Source organism: Gracilinanus agilis, chromosome 5 (genome assembly GCF_016433145.1).
Source record: "Gracilinanus agilis isolate LMUSP501 chromosome 5, AgileGrace, whole genome shotgun sequence".
NCBI lineage: Eukaryota > Metazoa > Chordata > Mammalia > Didelphimorphia > Didelphidae > Gracilinanus > Gracilinanus agilis.
Genome location: NC_058134.1, coordinates 300,246,354 through 300,266,068, shown reverse-complemented (window position 1 = coordinate 300,266,068; position 19,715 = coordinate 300,246,354). Strand labels below are relative to the sequence as shown.

At 47.7% G+C, this 19,715-nt stretch overlaps 1 protein-coding gene across 3 annotated transcripts in view; it reads right to left on the bottom strand.

Annotated features, from left to right (window-relative positions):
- PPARA (peroxisome proliferator activated receptor alpha) overlaps positions 1 to 19,715 on the bottom strand; it is a 78,949-nt gene that overhangs the window by 6,549 nt on the left and 52,685 nt on the right. The window contains exons 6-8 of one of the 3 annotated variants that reach the window (XM_044678441.1): positions 13,012 to 13,459; positions 9,918 to 10,158; positions 7,966 to 8,197 (exon numbers count right to left, since the gene is read on the bottom strand). In XM_044678441.1, coding sequence (XP_044534376.1) covers positions 8,155 to 8,197; positions 9,918 to 10,158; positions 13,012 to 13,459 — 732 coding nt within the window. In that variant the 3' untranslated portion in view covers positions 7,966 to 8,154. Of the gene's footprint in view, positions 1 to 7,965; positions 8,198 to 9,502; positions 10,159 to 13,011; positions 13,460 to 19,715 lie in introns of those variants that run through there. The other 2 variants (XM_044678442.1, XM_044678443.1) reach the window with 2 other exon arrangements.

Sequence of the window (19,715 nt, the reverse complement as noted above, 5' to 3'; positions counted from 1 at the left end):
CAGATCGATCACTAATACCCTCACCAATTGATTTTAAAATAGTTTATTCTTTTAAAAACATTTTAAGGCAAATGGTACCTTGAAATTAGCTCTTTACATTCATCAGTCTTACAGTATGACATCCCAAGATAGAAATCATTAGTGGATCCTCTCAGTTCAGTCTCAGAACAAAAGAGAAACAGTGGAAAGTGGCTCTAAGATGGTTTCTACTCTACCAGACAGGCGGTACCTATGCTCAATCCCCAGGAAAAGAAAGAGGCCATCTCTCTTCTCCTCTCGTACGATATCAAATGACAGCTTGGCCATCGGGGCTTCCCGATTTCCTGAGGTCCTCGAGTGTTTCAGCTCCATTCCATCTCTGCCCTGCTGTCATCCAAGAGCACTGGAGACATTTGCCTGAGTTAGTGGGTTAGACAGGAAGACTCATCAGGAGTTGCTCCTTTCAAATTCTCCCTGTTTAGTAGTGTTATGAATGAACAGTCTTCATCAAATTTTGTGACATTTTCAGGGCAGCAAAAGCACCTAAGAAGTTTTGAGATAAATGCAAACACACCAAGAGACAAAACTGAATGCTCCACTCTGGAAATTGGTGATTTTTGCCAGTGTCCAGTGAACTCTCTTGGGGAGGTCTTGCCTCGATGGAAGAGAAGAGTACATGGGCCTTCTGATGAGTCACCAGATAAAAAGGCCAAGACACCACAAGCCACATGCCTTTGGCAACATGGTGCAGTGAGCTGGGAAATTAATGGATCTCAATAGCAAAGCCTGTAGTTAAGATTCTGTGGCCTTCCCTCTTAATTACTGAGCATGTAAATATATACGTAAATAAACAAACTTCTACTGGTGACAGCTTTCTTTGGTAAGAATACTCAATAATTCACAGCAGCAATGAGAGCCCTTCGGTCATCCTCCTTAGGCAAACAGCATTTAGTAAAATGTGAGGCATTGTTCAACTGGATAGAAACAAAGACCAGACAGTTTGTGCAAACTGCAATTGGATGTGGCAGATCTTGCCCCAAGGGGTCAGCCAATAAGCATTAAGTGCCTACTGTGTGCCAAGCACTACAAATGAATGTGAACATGGAATCTATGGGACAGACTAAGGCGAGAGTACATTCTGCATTGCTAAGCAGATTCTCTAAGACTTCATTTCCAATATCTATGAGGAGCTGACTCAAATTTAGAAGAATAAGAGATAATCCCCAATTGATAGATGGCTAAATGGATGTGAACAGGAGTTCTCAAGGAAGGAAATTTGAGCTTTCAATAGCCAGATGAAAAAATGCTTCAGATCGCTAAAAGTGAGAGAAATACACATTAAAGCAGCTCTGAGGTTCTACCTCACAACCATAAGAGTGGCAAATCTGGCAAAAGAGGAAAATGGCAAAGTTCGGAGAATCTGTGGGAAAATAGGCCCAGTGATGTACTGTCGGTAGAGAATGGTCCAGCCATTCTAGAAAGCAATCTAGAACAATGCCTAACGAGTCATTATAAATGCCTATATCCCAGAGAGATCAAAGAAAGAAGAAAACTACACAAGTGTGCAAAAGTATTTATAGAAATTTTTTAAGGTGAAAAAGGATTAGAAACCACCAATTGGGGAGTAACTGAACAAATTATGGCATATGACTGCATCAAGAAATGAGAAAGATGACTTCAGAGAAACCTGCGAAGACTTGTTTGAACTAATGTAGGGTGAAGTGAGTAGAAGCAGGAGAATGATATATACAATCATGACGTTTATGAAGATGAGCAACTTAGAAAGACTTAAGATCTCACATCAGTGTAGTGGCCAGCTATCATACCAAAGGACCAACACTGAAACGGTCTACTTACCTCCTGATAGATTGGGGATGAACTGAACCTACGGAATGAGACAAACATTTTTGGACCTGATCGAGGTGGGGTTATGTTTTCCTTGACTGCTTATCAAGGGTTTTACTTTTCTTTTATTCCTTCCACTGGGTGGGGTGGTGGCAGCAAAGGGTAAGAAGTAAAGAGAGAAAATAAATGCCTGCTAATTGAAAAAAGATATGACTTTTAAAATAAAAAGGTCCAGGACTTTGTTTTGTTCCACCCACTTTGTATTTCTAATCTGCCAGTAAACCACGTACCTTAATTGACATAAGCATTCATAGAAGACATGTTAAAAAGCTTCCTATATGTAAGTCTCACAGATATTACTTTTGGTTGATTAGAGTATTTTTGTGTAATGTGATTTGTAAAGTAATGCAAATATTACTCTTCAGGAAAGCAGTGTCCCTCCACATGTCCTATGGATGGGTTTTCCATACCCATGGGCATGGAAAGAGCATGGGAGATGCCTCACAGCATCAGCCTAAAAAGGAACTCTTCAGGGCTTTAGAGAAGATTGTCTAAGGGAAGCTCATTCATTTATATTCACAAAGACAATTAAGGGGCAGTTGGGTGGCTCAGTGGATTGAGAGCCAGACCTAGAGACAGGTCTTGGGTTCAAATTTGGCCTCAGACACTTCCTAGCTGTGTGACCCTGGGCAAGTCACTTAATCCTCATTGTCTAGCCCTTACCACTCTTCTGCCTTAGAATCAATTCTAAGGCAGAAGAGTGGTAAGGACTAGACAAAGTATTGATTCTAAGACGGGAGATAAGGGTTTAAAAAAATAAATAAGACACTTAAAAAGCTCTTGCTAAAAAGCTAAAAGCTTCTCTGCACTAGGTGCCACTGCCATCTTTAAAAGGAAATTTACCTTTGAAATGATCAGTAGAAGCTTAATCTAAATTGCTTCAAATCTGGGCAGTTGGTTTGGGTAGGTGAAGTTGGGAGAGGGAAATAGCCCTTCCCTGAGCAGTAGGGTCTAGGGCCCAGAGACCCCAGACTTCCCTACCTCGCTTGACCCTGTGGCCCTCCTGGCACAGGGCCACTCAGTCTTTGAAGGCACATGAAAGATGGTGGTAGAGAGGACAGAGAGTAAGAAGGCTCTCTCCTCACCCTAGGAGGCGAGCTCAGCTTTCACAGACCTACCAAGGGCATTAGAAAGAACTGGCCTGTCACTGAACCAGTGCTAACGGAGCACATCATTTTGGAGGTGGTTCCAGTCCACATAGTGGGACAAACAGCCTTCCTCTTTCAGGCAAGTATGAACCCATGAATGTATTGAAGGTTGGGGGATGATGAAACATGAACTTTGATCACACTCGGTAACATGGGACTTCCAAGGCATGGGCCAGGACACACCAGAAGCATTGTCTGGCTTCCCTATATAATTCCCTTTTAAATTCATTCATGTCACTCACTGGAACCCTCGTCTCATACCGTGAGATCCTAAGGTTCTTTAAAGAGCTGCTTGAGGCAGTGGGAAGCTGTCACCCCACCTGTGTGGCCTTGGGCACATGGCTTCCCTGGCTTGCTTCCTCTTAACTTTGCCTCCAGCTTGGATCTTTCTGGAGTAACCTTAGTATCCTATTTCCCTCAGATTTCCTCCTCCTACAGCCATTTTTAAAAGTCAGACTTCATTCCTCATACATTTTTGAACTGACATTACAAGGTATCTCTAGTCCAAGACACGTCTCAGCCTTGAAGGATGGAGAATTTGTTTCATCAGCCCTTGATGTAAAAAAGACTTTCCTCACAATTGCCTGGTGGACCAGACAGTATAAGTATTCTGACAGGTGGAGAAGGCTTTGGCCTACACAGGCCACACAGGATGGTACAGGGCTGGAATCCTAGGCTTTTGGCTGTCCTTCACTGTGCCTTACTAGTGGGGTCCAGACACCCCAAATTATTTTTGACAACATCCCACCAAACCAAAAATTGAGCGAGCCATTGCTTGCTAGAGTTTCCCAGCATTCCTGGAGGCTTCTGAAGCTACACTTGACTGTTGTAAACATGGTACCTAGGCCCTGGGAGATGGCTGGCAGGTAGTTTCTCACCTATGGATCTTCTAACAGGATTTGTTAGCATCATCCCCTCAAGACCAGACCTAAATCATACAGCCACAGTCTTTTACAAGGGGGATTCCATCCCTTCTGGGACCATCAGTAGACAGGCCCAAAGCTTTGGGTGACTCAATAAAAGACATTCAGCTTGTGAAAAGGAATTCTTGGACACCTGATCAAATGAAAGGGTGAATTCTTCACACTGGAAGAGTGTTTCTGGTAGGATAAAGCTTTCAGAGCTGAAAAGGTGAGCTCCTTCCAGCAGCATTGGGGGCAGAGCCAGGGTTCCTTCTGGTTCCCCCTGACCTTCATCCTCAGGGGCTGCAGCAAGTGGCTGCTGGTGGGGGGAAGGGAGGGGGAATGAAGGGAACAAAGGAAAGCCCTGGCCTTGGAGGGAGTGAGGGAAGGAGAGCTGGCTGGTTAGCAGTTGTTTTCCTCCAATCTGTTTTGGGTTTTTTTTAGTGGGTCAGTCAGTTTCGGATTTGTAGAACAAGCAACCCATTTGCTTGTTCTATAACTGGTAAAATGAAAGTGCCAGAGCTCTTTCCCCTAATACCTACCCTTATCTGCTTCTGGAAAGATTGAGAGGATTGAACCCAAACCCAGCAGGAAGAGAAACTGATGAAGGCCCAGAGAGGGTGTGATGATGGAGACTAAAAAGTCTTTGCATTTTTTAACCAACCAGGCAAGTTTTGAATCTAGATGTGACAAACGACTTATTTAGATATGTCTCTCCATGCTTGACAAGTTTTTCTTATAGCTCATCTGGGAGATAGGAAACCTTGTTATCAATATTCCCGTTTTACAAAGGAGGATACTGAGGCTCAGGAGGAAATGACTTGGCTTAGGGAGATGTAGCTTAGAGGAAATGTCAGGACCTGGCCTGGAACTCAGGTACTTGGAGTTATATTACCCCAATGTTGAGGCAGATAGCTGATGTCAGGGTGCCTTTGAGAAGGGAAGTTCAAGCCCATTGTGCCACTGACAGTTAACAGAACAGTGGGGCCAGCAGTCCCTGCTGATGACTCCCCTTGGCCACCACCAGTTGACTTTTTCTCTTCTTGGGGCCCAGAGCCCATTGGGAGTTGACAGGGTAGAAGGTTTGCGATGCCCTGGGGTGATCCCTAAGCAGGAAGTCATCCTTTCTCAGGCTCAGCTCCCTTCTTTGTAAAATGGGAAAGAGAACCTATCTATCTCCCTTTTATGATAAATGAGCATCCATCACTCATTGGCTCCCAGGTTACAGACCCTGCCCATTGAGAACTGGGCCTCTGCCATTGGCTGGGAAACCAAGACCAGCCCTGGGAACAAATGTAAATCTGAAAATGATTCATTAGAAGGAAATAGAAAGTAGGTGAGATATGCCTTTGGGGACCTCCACCCTGCTACAGCTTTCTGAGAACCTCAGGAGTCTTCTCATTATGTATGTCTGCTTGTTTGCTTATAGAGCTGCAGGTCATGGCTGCCAGGGTGCCAGTGTGGGCATTCAGAGCCAGCTTTTAGAGGGCCCATCACTGAAGGCAGTGCAAGGCTCTCAACTACACCCATTTCTTTGGCACTTTCCTGACAACTCACCAAGCACCCTTTTATTTGGGTTTATTTTGGGGTCTTGGCTTCATCAGCTTTAGCTTGGCTGCTCTCCAGGAGCCTTCTCACTGGTGACAGACAGACCCAGTGTTCTGCCTGGATTTAGGGAGGGGAAGAGTGGGAGAGCATCAGAGGACAGGGTGACCTGCTCTGAAGGAGCATCCAAGCCTAAGGAGAGGGGGGCTGTAGCCTTTTCATTCATACTTAGGGCTATCCTATCTGCCTTCTTCTCTCAGCCCTGTAAAAGAAAATATCAGGTTCCAGTGTCCTGAATCCAGCGCTTGTTAGCACTGCCCATGCATAAGCATCTCCTGAGCACTGCACAAGAGTGTGGGATGGAGGCCACGAGGGCTGGTTACGAGATCACTGGAGGCCTGGCTCCAGGCTTGACTCTGCCGCTGTTCACTCCATTTTCCTCAATAATAAGCTTCGAGGGTGTTAGCCTTGGTGGGCTCAGCCAGCAGGGTCTGAGGTTCCATCTACTTGGTCGCCATGTACTTCTCGAATTCTGACCTTTGGAGGAAGAAGGTCTGGCCCAATGTTAACTTCAATGGGAGCCTCTTTTTTTTAGGGGCTGGAATATAGAGTCCGTCCCTTGAACAAAAAGTGAAGCCTCTCTTTAAATAGGGTCTGGGACCTGTGTGCCCTCTGGTGCTCAGAATCTGTCAAACATCTCCCTCTATATGCTGCCCCATCAAATAGATGTTAATTTTGTCTCTTAAAAATATACTTCAAGAAAAACATGATCGATCGCGAGGTTCAATGGGGATATGATTGGGATTTTGATGTTAAAAGATCACTCTACTACAAATATGAATAACATGGAAATACCCAGTGGAACTGCTTGTTGGTTCTGGAAGGGGGAGGAAGGGGGGGAAATCATGAATCATGGAACCATGGGAAAATTTTCTAAATAAAAAAAGGGGAAAAATATACTTCAAACCCCACAGAGGGGGTTGTAGTAAAGTGATGGGAAACAATGATTGAGGAGAGAGAAAATAAGCCACATTGTTTCATGGTTTTAAATCACAGAAACATCCTGGTCTTAAGCCCAACTCTGACGGAAGACTTATTCTCAATTCTGAATTCCTGATGTTGTAAGGGCATGTCCTTCTCAGACTCCTTCACCATCAAGCCCAGAATGAGAACAAGTCTACACAGCCTTGCAGAGAAGTAGTCCATGCTCCTTGCCTGGCTCATGAAGGTGGGGAAGTTAGAGGTGCGTGGCTTCCACTGAGTCTTGGGTGTGGGGGCCTTGCTGGAGCCCCAAGACAGGGGAGCTATCCCACTGCTCTACTTAGCATGGAAGAGGGACTAAAACTCTGGCCAGTAGGGCTAATGAAAGGTGATCTGCCCAAACCCGGGGGTAAGCTGGAGACAGAGACAAAAGCCCTGAGAGTCATTTCTGTGCAGGGACCACCAGAGGGATATGACTATTGGTTTTTTTCTTTGGGATTTGAAACTTGCTTAGTACAAGACTGTACTAGCACAAGATAGAAGAAAAGTCAATGAGCAGCCCTTGGGTTTTCCAGATTTCCCACTCTAAAGAGAACATGGGGAGTACTGGAATGGTAGGCAGGAAGACTGGGTTTTTCTGACTATTTCCAACTGGCTATCTGACCTCAAGCAGGCCGATTCTCTTGTCTGGGGAGTTTGCTTATCTGTGTTGGCAGTTGGCTGTGCCAAATGCCCTCTGAGGTCCCCTTGAGTCTGTAAACCCATGTGGAAAAGAGCCCGTCAGAATCGTGGCCTCATGTGACCAAAGTACATTTAAACATGGAGCAAAAGTTTTGAGGTCATTAATGGGTGATGAGATGCGGCCAATATCCCACTCAACAAGTATATGATTGTAAGTGCTGTTGGAATCCAAGCAGAGCTGTGCCCAAATCACCCTTCAGGCTGGCCTGGCCGGCATCAATCACACCTGCACATCTCACAGGAGATGGGAATCTGAGACCTCTCAGCCCAGCTGGGATAGATGAACCCCCAAATTAAATCAACTAAAGCTCCTGACACTGGCCTTCCAAAGTCCAAAGTGTTGGCCTCTGCTCAGCCTGATGTGGCTGGATGTGAAACTTGGTGCTTTTTCAGGGTTTAAAGAGAGCAAGAGCTTGTTAGAGGTGAATGGTACAAAGTGGTGTCAGCAGCCCCACATTTCCTTGCCCTGGGGCTCTAGGACTTGGGTGTGAATCCCACCTCTGACACTGTGACCTCAAGAGATCCCTGCCTTCCTGGCTCTCAGTTTCCTCCTCTGTAGAATGAGAAGGCCCTAAATCTGTAGACTTAGGTTTAAGTCAGGAATTAAAATTAAGCTGAAAATTCCTTTACAGTGTATTTCTCTTCTCTGTAACTCTAATATAAGGTTCTTCCCTAGCAGAATTCCTGACAGTCTCAAGCTTGGTCATGATGCAACCCCATCTCCACATGAAACGAAATGAGGGAATGGTCGATGATCTCTTCACCTGTGCTGGCGAGGGCCTGGTGAAAATGGACTGAGGGGCAAGGAATCTGAGCAGCTCTTCAGTCATCAAGAATCAAGTCCTTTATGGTTTCCAGAGCTCAGGGTTAGAGAAGAAAGGGCTTTGCCCCTCAAAAGGCAGGATGTGAATGAGCAGAATCCAGATGGAAATGCAGTATTCTGGGATCAGGGATCACGAGTGACATGACGCTCTGAAGGCCACTGATCTATTAGAACTAGGATGTAAAAAAGAAGACATCATCAGTCTACGTGTTTAGATAGATAACTCCAAATGTCGAGTTCTGAATTGGCTAGAAATATAGAATGAGATCTTTAATTGTTGGGTTCGACATTTCTGTGGCTTTTGGAAACAGGATCTGGGAATAGTTTTTTTAGAGCAGAGAAAGGAGGATAGAATCAGCGAACAGTTCCAAAGATAACCTCCACATTTCCTCAGGTCATTTCAGTTAGCAAAGTTTGTGGTCTTGAGTCAGGATGGCCAGGCCACCCAGCATCCTGACATACTCAACCAAATTGGCTTCATTTCTCCACTAGGAAGTTTCTGTTACCCCTCCCCCCCCAAAGTTTTAAAAGTAGTAGGAAGAAAAGAAGCCCCCTTGACAAATGCAGCCAAGAGAAAATGAGTCGTTTAAGTTAAGCCCAGCTATATTCCAAAGCTAACCAAATTAAAGTCATGCTGGCTCATCTCTGGGGGAGGAGGCACTGTGCAATGGTGGATCCGGAAGGCAGTAGAAAGACTTAAGAGGGAGAGGCAAGAGAAGGCCCCAGCTGGGACTGGTTCACAAGAAGCGGCCACAAAACTCCCAAATCGTTTACGGAGGCTGGACGTAATCAGGGAAGGGGGCAGGTCAGTCGGGTAAGCAAGCCCAGGTGTGAAGAAATTCAAGACCGAGAGAAGATTGTAGAATGTTGGCCCTGGAGGGAAGGCAGGGAGCCGGCACATGCTCTTTTCAAGGGAGGCCCAGTTAGAGGAAGCCCCTCCTCCAGGAGCTTTCATTTGCCAACTGTGAGCCGAAAATGGCTGGATGAGATGAGAAAGTTCTTTCTAGCCCTAATACTCTGATTCTAAGATTCAGACGCCATTCCTCATTCTTGCTTACCCAACAAAGCAATTCTAGAATACATGATGTTAAGTACCGAAGTCCTTATGGATTCTGGAAAGCAGCACGTTCTAGGTTTGATGGGAAAACATTATTCTGGAGTTTGCTGCACAAATTTGAGATCAGCTGACTTTGTTCAGTTTCAATGACAGTAAATGTTGGTAGCTCATTCAACCTGTGGATTTTGACTATTTAAAAAAAAAAAAAAGATCTTTTGAAAAGGTCCTAGTTGGAAAAGTAACATTATTCTTCAGGAAATGACGGAATCAACGTGGTTGCAAGAAATCCTTTGCTGCTCATTGAACCCCCGCAGTCCTTCCGTGTACCCCAATGATGACTCGATGGGGCATCATCAGAAAGGGCTGCTTGTTTTTCAGACTGGCATAGAATGAATATGAGAATGAACTCAGAGGCGATAAGCGGAGAAGACAAAGTCCTTATTATGAGGTTACCGATTAACCAAATGCTAAATCACTAACATAATATAAATAAATCTGCATTGATCAGAATCACGTGTCTTAACAGAATCAGATGGAACACCTCATTGCCCAACACATCCTCCTGAATTCCCCACTTCTACCCCAACTACTCAAAACCTTCTCATCATCACCTTCTGGATACTTGGCAAATTCTGAAATCCTGTTTCAAAAGCCAATAGAAATGTGGCGTTCCAGTTATCTAGACCATGATTGATTTCCACCTTCTAGGATTAAAACACAGCTGACATGTGTGCAAAGTCTTTGCTCCCATCTATCATTAATATTGCTGTTGGCTTTAAATATCCTGGAAAAGTTCTGTCTTTTAAAAAACAAACAACAACTAAACAAATTAATACATATCCCTGTAGATTTCCTGCAGGAGGGGATGCAGGGCAGCATCGGACTCAGTCTTTTTGATGACCTGCACCAGCTGTGCATGCTCTGTAACCAGCTGCCGAAGGTCAGCCATCTTCTGGAGCAGCTTGGGGAAGAGGAAGGCGTCGTCGGGATGGTTGTTCTGCAGGTGGAGCTGAAGCACATGTACAATGCTCTCCTGCATTCTCTCAATGTGTCCCACATTCAGGAGGCCCGGCCGATCTAGGCTCAGAAGGAAGAGAAAAGGGCACCTTTAGAGCGAGGGAGCAAACGGACGAGTGGGCCCACCTCCTCTGGGCTCCTCGGCTCTTCCTTGTTTGATTTAAAAAACCTCAGCAAACCCCTACCGAGTCAGAACCGTGGCTGTTCACATCTTTACAGTGGGACAAATTGGCATTTAGATTTATGCAGGGTCTCTCCTCCAAAGAACAGGCATTCTACGGCACTCAGAACTTGGTCTGTGTGGCCACTGCTCTGGTGAGATTGAAAAGGAAGCATTTTTTAAAAGGATGAACAATGGCTCTGTGTGTGTGTGTGTGTGTGTGTGTGTGTGTGTGTGTGTGTGTGTGTGTGTGTAAGAAGAAAAAAATTAGAGAATCGAAAGCATAATCCACCATTATGGGCTGAGAAAAGCATTGAGAGCTGGAAGGCACTTTAGAAATCATCTGGCCCAACCAACCCATCATTTGACAGCAGAAGTAGACGAAGCTCTGAGAGTCTGACCAGTGCCGGGTCACACACAGTTAGCAGAACCCAGGTCCAGGTCGAGCCTCTTCCTAGCGCAAAGGTAACTCGGGTCTAGAACTGGGGAATGCACCAAATTCTGTACGGAGTCCAGCTAAGAGGCACTTGATTTGGCTTCAGGAGACCCTCACTGGAGTCCTCCCTTTGAACCTTAACACAACTCTTTGTTCTGCCTCCCTACATGGCGGGGCTCTGGGGAGGAGAAAAGTCCATGTTTGCACTCTGTATCAGTGTAAGAGATCAACCGTCCCAGGCTCTCTTTAAAAGATCCATTATCAGTTCCCTATTTTGTAGTCCAGGATCGTGGAGATAACTAGTCCAACCACCTCAATGCTTAAAAACAGGTTAGTGCTGAGGCTCTAAAGAGAAAAGGCTGCCCTCCAGGAGCTTACACTCTAAGAAGATGGCTCCCCAAAGGAACAGAGAGAGTATATTGATAAAGAAGTACTCAGTAAGTTTGAGTGAGTGAGTGTGTGTGTGTGTGTGTGTGTGTGTGTGTGTGTGTGAGAGAGAGAGAGAAAGAGAGAGAGAGAGAGAGAGAGAGAGAGAGAGAGAGAGAGAGAGAGAACATGCGTGCCCGTGCGAGTGCGCCCCACAAAGATGTCACCTGAACAGTTCTGACAAAAACGAGGAATTCCAGGAGGCAGAAGTGAGGTTGGAGAACGTTGCAAACTTGGAGATGACCCCGGCTTCCCTCTGTCCTAATAACTGGGGCAAGGGAAGAGGGGATTCATTACCACCACTGGTACCCCCTTAAGGAAAAGTGCCGACACCCTGAGCTTCCTCATCTCCTGAAGGGAGAGGAGAGGTCAGCCCAACACTCAGGCAGAAACGACCTCTTCTGTTCCCCTTTGCAGGGTTCTTTTGGGGACAACCTCTGCTGGCCCTGGGCAGGTCTATTTTAAGATGTATGAGCAAGCCAAGCATTTGGTGACAGGGTAGCCAACTTCCCTGCAGGGCAGGGAGGCCCAGATTTATCTCCTTCGGAATTAGAGCCTCTCACTGAATGATGGGAAGGTACATGGGCTTTTAACTGTTGTTAGCAGCAGAGAGCAATGCATCTAAGATGGAAAGGAGAGAAATGAAGGGGAGACTTCTTCGCCCCAAACAGTTCTGCCACAGGGCTGACACTCCCAATCTGTAAGGAAATGACTTAGAAGAGTGAGGTCCGTGCCTCTGGGGGCCAAGCGGTCTCCAAGAAAGAATCGTCACCGCCTAATGGAACAACGGCTCTGACCGGCAAAATGCAGACCCCAAACAAACAAGCACATGACACCTGTTAAATTGGGAATGATGGTTAAAGCAGGTAATGGGAGCTGGACTGTGGACTGTGAACTGCCCACGGGCCCATTCTGAGCATTCTGCTAGGATTCGGTACCCTCTTTTTGGATAGCAATAGATAATCAAGTTAAGCGATGGATTATTCCCTTTGTTCCCCAGCCAGGAAGTTATGCCAGTCTGTATCAGAATCGTCCTAGCCCGTTTATTTGAGAGAACAGAATAAGTGGAGAGCATCACGTGTGTGCATGAATGTGGGGAGGGGAGAGGAGACAGAGAATCTGCTGAGTGCTTACTTGGGGGCAGCCACTGTGCTAAGAGCTGCGGATACAGGGAAAAGCAAAGACAAGTCCTGCCCTCCAAGAGCTTACGTTCCAGGCAAGGGAGAAAGCATGCAAGGAGTTTGGAAAGAGCTCGTTAAATGGGATACAACAAGAGGCTGCAATATTATTACACTCTAGAAATCATAATTGAAGTGAAAAATACAAAGCAGAAATCGAAGAATTTTACGACATGCGGCAGATTAAAGAGAGGATAAAACAGACAAAAAAATTAAATAGTAACAAAACATATGCACGAAAAGAGATCAGAAGCAAACAGGCTTAAAACAATTTGGGGGTGGGGCAGCTAGGTGGTTCAGTGGATAGTCAGGCCTAGAGATGGAAGGTCCTGGGTTCAAACTTGACTCGAGATACTTCCTAGCTGTGTGACCTTGGGTTAGTCACTTAACTCCCACTGCCTAAATTTTACTACTTTTCTGCCTTGGAACCAATACAGAGAATTGATTCTAAGAAGGAAAGAGAGCGTATTTTAAAAACGTTTTTTAAATGGGCACTTAAAAAACCAAAATCTTATATTTCTTATAATCTTTTAAACAATTATAAACAATTAAATTTACGGATGATCTTATTTTTAAATTGTGCTTATTAAAATGTCTGTTGATAGTAAATAAGTATAAAGTTGTTTTACTTTTCCAAGGAATGTGAGGTTTTTAAGCGGCCTATTTCCCCAAGATTTTAAGCCCATAACAGACTAACATTTAAACCTACTCACCTCCACAGCAAATTATAGCAGCCACGAAAAGGGAAATGTCGCTATCATCTAGTTCCAAGGCATTGAATTTCATTGCAAAATCAAATTTAGGTTCCATGATGTCACAAAATGGTTTCCTTAAGCTTTTCAGGAACTCGCGGGTTATGAAGCCATTTCCGTAGGCCACCAACATGCCGTCCTTGTTCATGACCGACGACAGCATGGCGAAGATGGCTTCGTAGACCCCGTACTTTAACAAAGTCACCTGGTCGTTCAGGTCGAGGCTCGCGAAGCCGGGGATGGATTTAGCAAACTCCGTCAGTTCCGTGACCGTCTCTACGGAGGTGCACTGGCAGCAGTGGAATATCCGGACCTCGGCCTCCTTGTTCTGGATGCCGTTGGCCACCAGCTTGGCCACCAGCGTCTTTTCCGCCATGCACAGGGTTTCCATGTCATGTATAACAAAGGGCTAGGGAGGAAGACACCAAAACAACTTGTTTTTACGAGGTTTTATCAAGGTACTGATACCGTTAGTTGTGACCTATTGACTGAACACCTGCGGTGGAGGAAGCGGCACTGGCCTGGGCACCGTGCAGGGAAAACAAGCACACCGTGGAGTCGGCCACAAGACCTGGCTCCCTGGCCCAGCTCTGGGACTCCGATGGCCTCAGTGAGTCTTTTCATCTCTCGGAGTCTCAGCTTTCTCATCAGGGAAATGGGGACAATATGCAGCCAATATACTCCCAGTGGGCTGTGGGTATCCAATGAGATAATACAGGGGAAGGACTTTGTGAACACTCAGGTGCACCTTCATTGGGTAGAGGACACCTTGAAGGTTGGAAGATCTGGGTTCAAGGCCACGTGACCATGGGCAAGCCACCTGATTCCTCATTTTCTACTTGACTGCCCTACTGAGGGTCTTCTTTGGGGTCTCCCTCAGACCCCAGGAAAGTCGTTATTGGAAATCTCATCATCCTTGCCAGACCTGGTTAGCCTTGAGAGCCCCCCACCCTCCCCTCTGCCCTTCTGATGGGAGGATGGGGCCACGGACTCCCAAATCTCCCTTGAAGGAGGGGGTTCAGGGCAGGCATCTCTTCTTTCCCCAGCTGGCCACACTTCTCTGAGACTTCTCCACCTCATCCCCATATCAGGTCCTTCTCCTCCTCTCCTACCACTCCTTCCACTCACACTTTTCAGCTTGCTTCTGTGCATTGTTTTTTTCCATTTGATCGTAAGCTTTTTGAGGGCAGCAGCTGGCCTTCCTTTGTCTCCCCAGTGCTTGGCACACAATAGGCACTTAATAGGTGCCACGACTCTGACTTAATTTCCAATGCCCATGCCACTTGCTAAGACCATAAATTCCAGCTATGTTTTCCGTCTGCACTGGAGTCTCCCCACCAGGAATTCCTCGCCCCAGTGCATTGAGAATACTGAACAGATCCATCTGGCTGTGGGGATTGTCAACGTGGGATCTAGAGACCCCCAAACTTACAACCTCCTGAGATCTGATAACGCCCCAGTTTAGTTAGCTTGAAGATGAAGACCTTGTCACATGAGAGTTTCCCATCAACAAGAGACCTTGGGCAGCTGGGTAGCTCAGTGGATGGAGAGCCAGGCCTAGAGACGGGAGGTCCTAGGTTCAAAGCTGGCCTCAGACACTTCCCAGCTGGGTGACCCTGGGCAAGTCACTTGACCCCCATTGCCCACCCTTACCAATCTTCCACCTAAGAGTCAATATATAGAAGTTAAGGGTTTAAAAAAAAAAAAAAAAACAAAAAACAACCAAGAGACCTTAAAGTAGTTTAGGTGGAGCTAGCAAATCCCATGGGGGAGGGGGTTAAGTACCCTTTTTGCCCCATTGGCTTCTCCCTTCAAGTCAAAGTCCCTTACGTAGACTAGGTGGCCCAGACCTTGGCTGGACCTTTCCCTTTTGTGTCCATGGTAAAGGATCAGTCTCCCCCTGATCATCCTGTCCAGGGCACCTCATTTTCTTGTTTGCCATTGTAAAGCCAATCAACTATACTCCAGTCCTCAGTGGATTTTAAGTCCCCCAATTTCTTTTATTCTTTGGAGCTGGCCAATCTCACATGGTTGGCCTTCCCAGGGGTCGGGGGCCAGAGCAGTCAGAGTCTCGGGGCTCTGTGTGGAGGCCCGAGAGGAATCACCGAACCCCTCTCCTTAATTAAAGATGGGGTTTTCTGACTATTTAATGGTTCTGTGTGTTTTTTCTCCAATTTAACGGGCTGTAGGCTTCTTCTACTATGGGATGATGGACAGGCGTCACACGGGAGGGAATGACTTGAGTGGAATCTCTGCCCTAATGCAGCCTAGAAATCCATTACCTGAGCCATGACGTGCTCTCATTTCGAAAGGAATGAAATGGTCGAGGACTGAATTTGGTATATTACACAGGAACCTCGAAGATGGCCCTTTGGCACTGATCTCACCCCGCCTCAAGCCCATTCCTTAGGAGCTATGGCCACTCTTGATAACGAAGAGGCTGCTCTCAACACAACGAACACAGAACCCAAGTGGGCCTCTCAGTGGAACCTGCCCAGAACCCAGGCTTCCTCTCACATACAATTCAAGAATTTGAAGTCACCTCCATTCATGCCATGAAAATTCATTGGAGGGGCAACTAGGTGGCTCACTGGTTAGAGAGTTAAGTCTGGAGACAGGAGATCCTGGGTTCAAATGTGAGCTCAGATGCTTCCTAACTGTGTGACCCTGGGCAAGGTTTTTGTTTTTAAAGAAAGAAAATGCATTATTGAAATATTCAAATAATTGCTAGCCTTCACCCAGCACTCTGCAAAGCTGTTTACAAATTTCTCATTTGATCCTCACAACCACCCTAGAGGTAGGTTCGATTATTATTCCCATTTTACAGAAAAGGAAATAGAGTCAGGTCAAGGTGAAACAACTTGCCAGGGCCACACAACTGGCATTTGAAGCAGGATTTTAATTCAGTTTCTCCAGGCTGGGCCTCCAGAATTCTACCCTCTGCCCTCTGGAACTGCCTTCACAATCATTCATGCCTGCCTGTTCCATGGGACTGTACCCAAGTGTTCCCATTAGTTAGTCACAGGGGGTTCACCCAACATGCCATGGGCCTTCTGTGCTGTGGCCCCAAATCATAAGGGATTGGCAGAGCCTTCAGGTTGTCTTGTCCCTCATTTCTTACTGCATGACTGGCCACCTTCCTCGTTTCATGCATGTGTGCTGTGGGATCTTCATTTTTATTTATCAGAGAGAGCCCTCCCCCACCAGAAGGATGTTGGCGTTGAAAAGTGGGCCTTTGTTTGGAGGTGAAGTTTGAGGGCAGCGTGGCAGTTTCTTGAAGGTCCTTCTTTTCCTCCCTTGGCCATTTGTCTCACCCGTCTCAAATGCACACAGTCTCCCATAAGCCCCACAGGCTGACCATCCCACTTGGGGGTCTTACGCTGGGTCTTGGGACCTTTTTAAAAAAATATGTGGATATTGTGGATATGTGTTTCTCCATGATTGGTTTCCTGTGTGATCCTGGAAAAGCAAAAGTAGGACGGGGCCAAGTTAGGGAAAGCCTTGAACGTTGAGCCGAGGAGCTGGGGCGGCCGCACGAGGGAGTAGGCTGCTGCTCTTAGTGAGAATGAAACACGCCATGTTGTTGGGAGGGAAGCCGGCTGAGGTGGCAAGAAGAGACGGATCCCTTCAAGAAGCAGGGAAGGTCCACGCGGCACAGCTCAGGAGGCCATTTCGCCCAAGCATCTCGGACCATTTCTGTCGTCGGTGCTATGGCATAGCCTGGGAGGTAGCTCTGAAGCTGTCGTCCCCACTTCACAGAGGAGGGAACTGAGGCTGGGAGGGGGGAATCTGGGAGGGGCCCCATAGCTAGTGAGTCATTGGGGTTACGCAGCAACGAGTGTGTCAGAGGCAGGACCAGAACTCATCACCCCATCAGAAAGCAGCCAGTTTGGTGGAACTGTCCTCCCAGGGGTATTGACCTGGCTTTGGTGAAGGAAGTCTCCTCACCTGGGAGTTCCCTGTGGTGGAGAATCAAGAGCCAGGCCCAACCCTTTCCTTATTATTCCAAAAAGATCCTGAGACTGTTGTAGGGATCATTCGTCATGATGGAGAGAAAGGTCCATCCTACACTGAGGTAGACCGAGGCCTGGTTGGTTGGCTGAACCTGAAGGCTTCCGAGGAGGTCTCTGGTGGAGTCCTCTGGCATCCCTCCTTGCCATTCAACACCGGACGAGCCAGGGGGCTTCAGAGGCCACCCCCTAAAGGGTCGCTTTCCTACGGAGGTTCGAGGAGACGATGTGTGAATGTGGGATCTTGGTCACCCCTTCTTTTTACAAATGAGGAAGTCACGCAAGCAGTAGGAAGGGGCCAAGGCAGATTCTGAACCCAGACCCTCCGACTCCAGAGTCTCATCAACAACTTGGATGGAGACCTAGAGAGCTTCAGGCTTGTTTTCTAATGCCCCAAAGAAGAGGGCACCTGCTGTACCCCAATGGGCCAGAAGCGGGGGCCCATTTTCTTCATCCCGAGGAGGTCATCATATGGGAACGTCTGACCCTTGGGGTAAGCAGAGCCTCTCGCCTCCCCGAAGATCAGAGCAGGATAACTGGGCGTGTGGCCAGTATTAAGAGGGCAGCCCCAAACGCTACACAAACGGGCTACCCACAAGAAAGTGGGGTGCTCTTTCTGCTTCCCTCAAGCCCATCTGAGCATCACGCCCAAGTGGAAACAGATGGTGATGCGGGAAGGGGCGAGGTGATACCCAAACACAGACGCACGATAATCTCAGAAAATGTCTGGGAGGGCTGCAATCTGTGCCAATGGGTAGAGTGCCTCCGCTGGTGACTTTTAGGGTCTCTGGCCTACAGGGCAGCTGGGTGGCTCAGTGGATTGAGAGCCAGGCCTGGAGAAGGGAGGTCTTGGACTCGGACCTGGCCTCAGACACGTCTGAGCTGTATGACCCTGGGCGCAGTATTGATTCTAAGATGGAAGGGAAGGTTTAAATTTTAAAAAGTTGTGGTCTCACTTAGCCTCCGGTGGGGAAGGCAGGACAAGCTCGCTTCCCTCCATTTTACACAGCGCTAGACTGAAACTCAGAGAAACTGATGCTATCTATCCCCTTGGTCCTTACAGAGAACAAGCGGCCGAGCTCCCTCCACTGTCCATAGCTGCTGGATCTCAGAGTGAGATTTGGATTCCACACAAACATGAACCTTCCTCCCCATTAGAGCTTCTCTCAAAGGGGATGGGATTGGCTTGGAAGGTAGGGAGCTCTCTGTCACTGTGAGTGTTCAAGCGCAGCCCGGGATGATGCGATAGCCAGGGCTGGTGAGGACTCTTGTGACTTTGACGCTTTTGTAGCCAGGGCCGACGCGGGCTTGAAGGACTCCAATGGGAGAGTCAGAAATCACCTTTTTTCCATTCAGGGATTCCTGCTGAATTCTAGCTGGCACCTGCCCTTTCTAAAGAGGGCTGGACGGAAGGGCATCGCCCAGAGGGCTGGACGGAAGGGCATCGCCCAGAGGGCTGGACGGAAGGGCATTGCCCAGAGGCCCATCCTCACTGCTTCCATCTCCTGGGCAGGCCAGGCCGCTCCAGGGCTTCTCCTGGCTCTTGGGGCGGGAGGCATCGGATCGAGTGTGAGCTGTGAGCCTGGCCAGGCCAAGGATGAAAGGCAGGCAGCCCTGAGCAGGGCCTCCTACGCTCTCCAGGACGGGCCTTCTTAGGAGGGAAAGCTTCACTTGTAGGCCGAGACGAGGGCCCCATCTTCTCCCAGCAGGCACCTCCAAAAGCCGGACTCCCAGGCTAAAGGAGAAGCTCCTCCCGAGGGCCGCTAGGCTCAAAGGTCAAGCAGGGAAGGCTGGTGCTGCGGGGCAGAACGTTAATCTCCCTCCCCCGGCCTAGTGGGGAGGGAGAAGCCTGTCGAAGGTAATTGGTGGGAAGGGCATCCGCTTCCTTCCTGTGCTCTAAGCAAAGGTGCCTGGGTGGGGCTGCCCAGAGCAGGCAAGTGGGACCTGACTGTAAGCAGACTTGGAGACACTCACCAGGGTTTCTCTTCTGGATTTAATTGTAATCCTGATTCTTTTTATTCCTGTTTTGCAAAACTTGAATGTGTTTAAGACATGTTTTTCTTGCAAGGCGGAGGATCTTTTCTGAAAAGCTATGTGGCACAGTTAAAAGGAACAGGGGACGGGGGTCAGGAGCCCCAAGTTCTAATCCTGGTTCCGCTAGTGCCTCCCCCTGTGACCTAGAGGAAGTTCCTTTCCCTCAATTGAGAGGCTTTCCAAGGTCCCTTCTAACTCTCGAGTTCTAGAGTGCTCATGGCAGCTCTCTTCTTTTCTAGGCCTTAGCCCTCCTCGGCCCGCCCTGGCTCTGCCTGTTGGGCATCTCCTCTCTCTCTCCATCTGCCTCCCCACCTCGGAAAGCTCTGGCGGATGGAGATGAGGCCCACTGAGGAAAGATAGGAGAGCGGCCCAGATGGGAGGTGAGAGAGGCACGTGGGGAGCAGCACACCCCTGAGCTGCTCTGACAGGGTCCCCTGACGCAGGCTGTTTGGCTTTCCTGGGACACATCTGCTGGGTCAAAGGCGACGCCATCAGTCAGACTGAAGAGGGGAGGAGAGAACAGCAAAGAAATGGCATCTGTGACTTGCCAGGGGGTTTTATGGCCCCTCTTCCCAGATGGTCAAGGGGGCTCTTCTTCACAGCATTCTCAGAGCTTCCCAG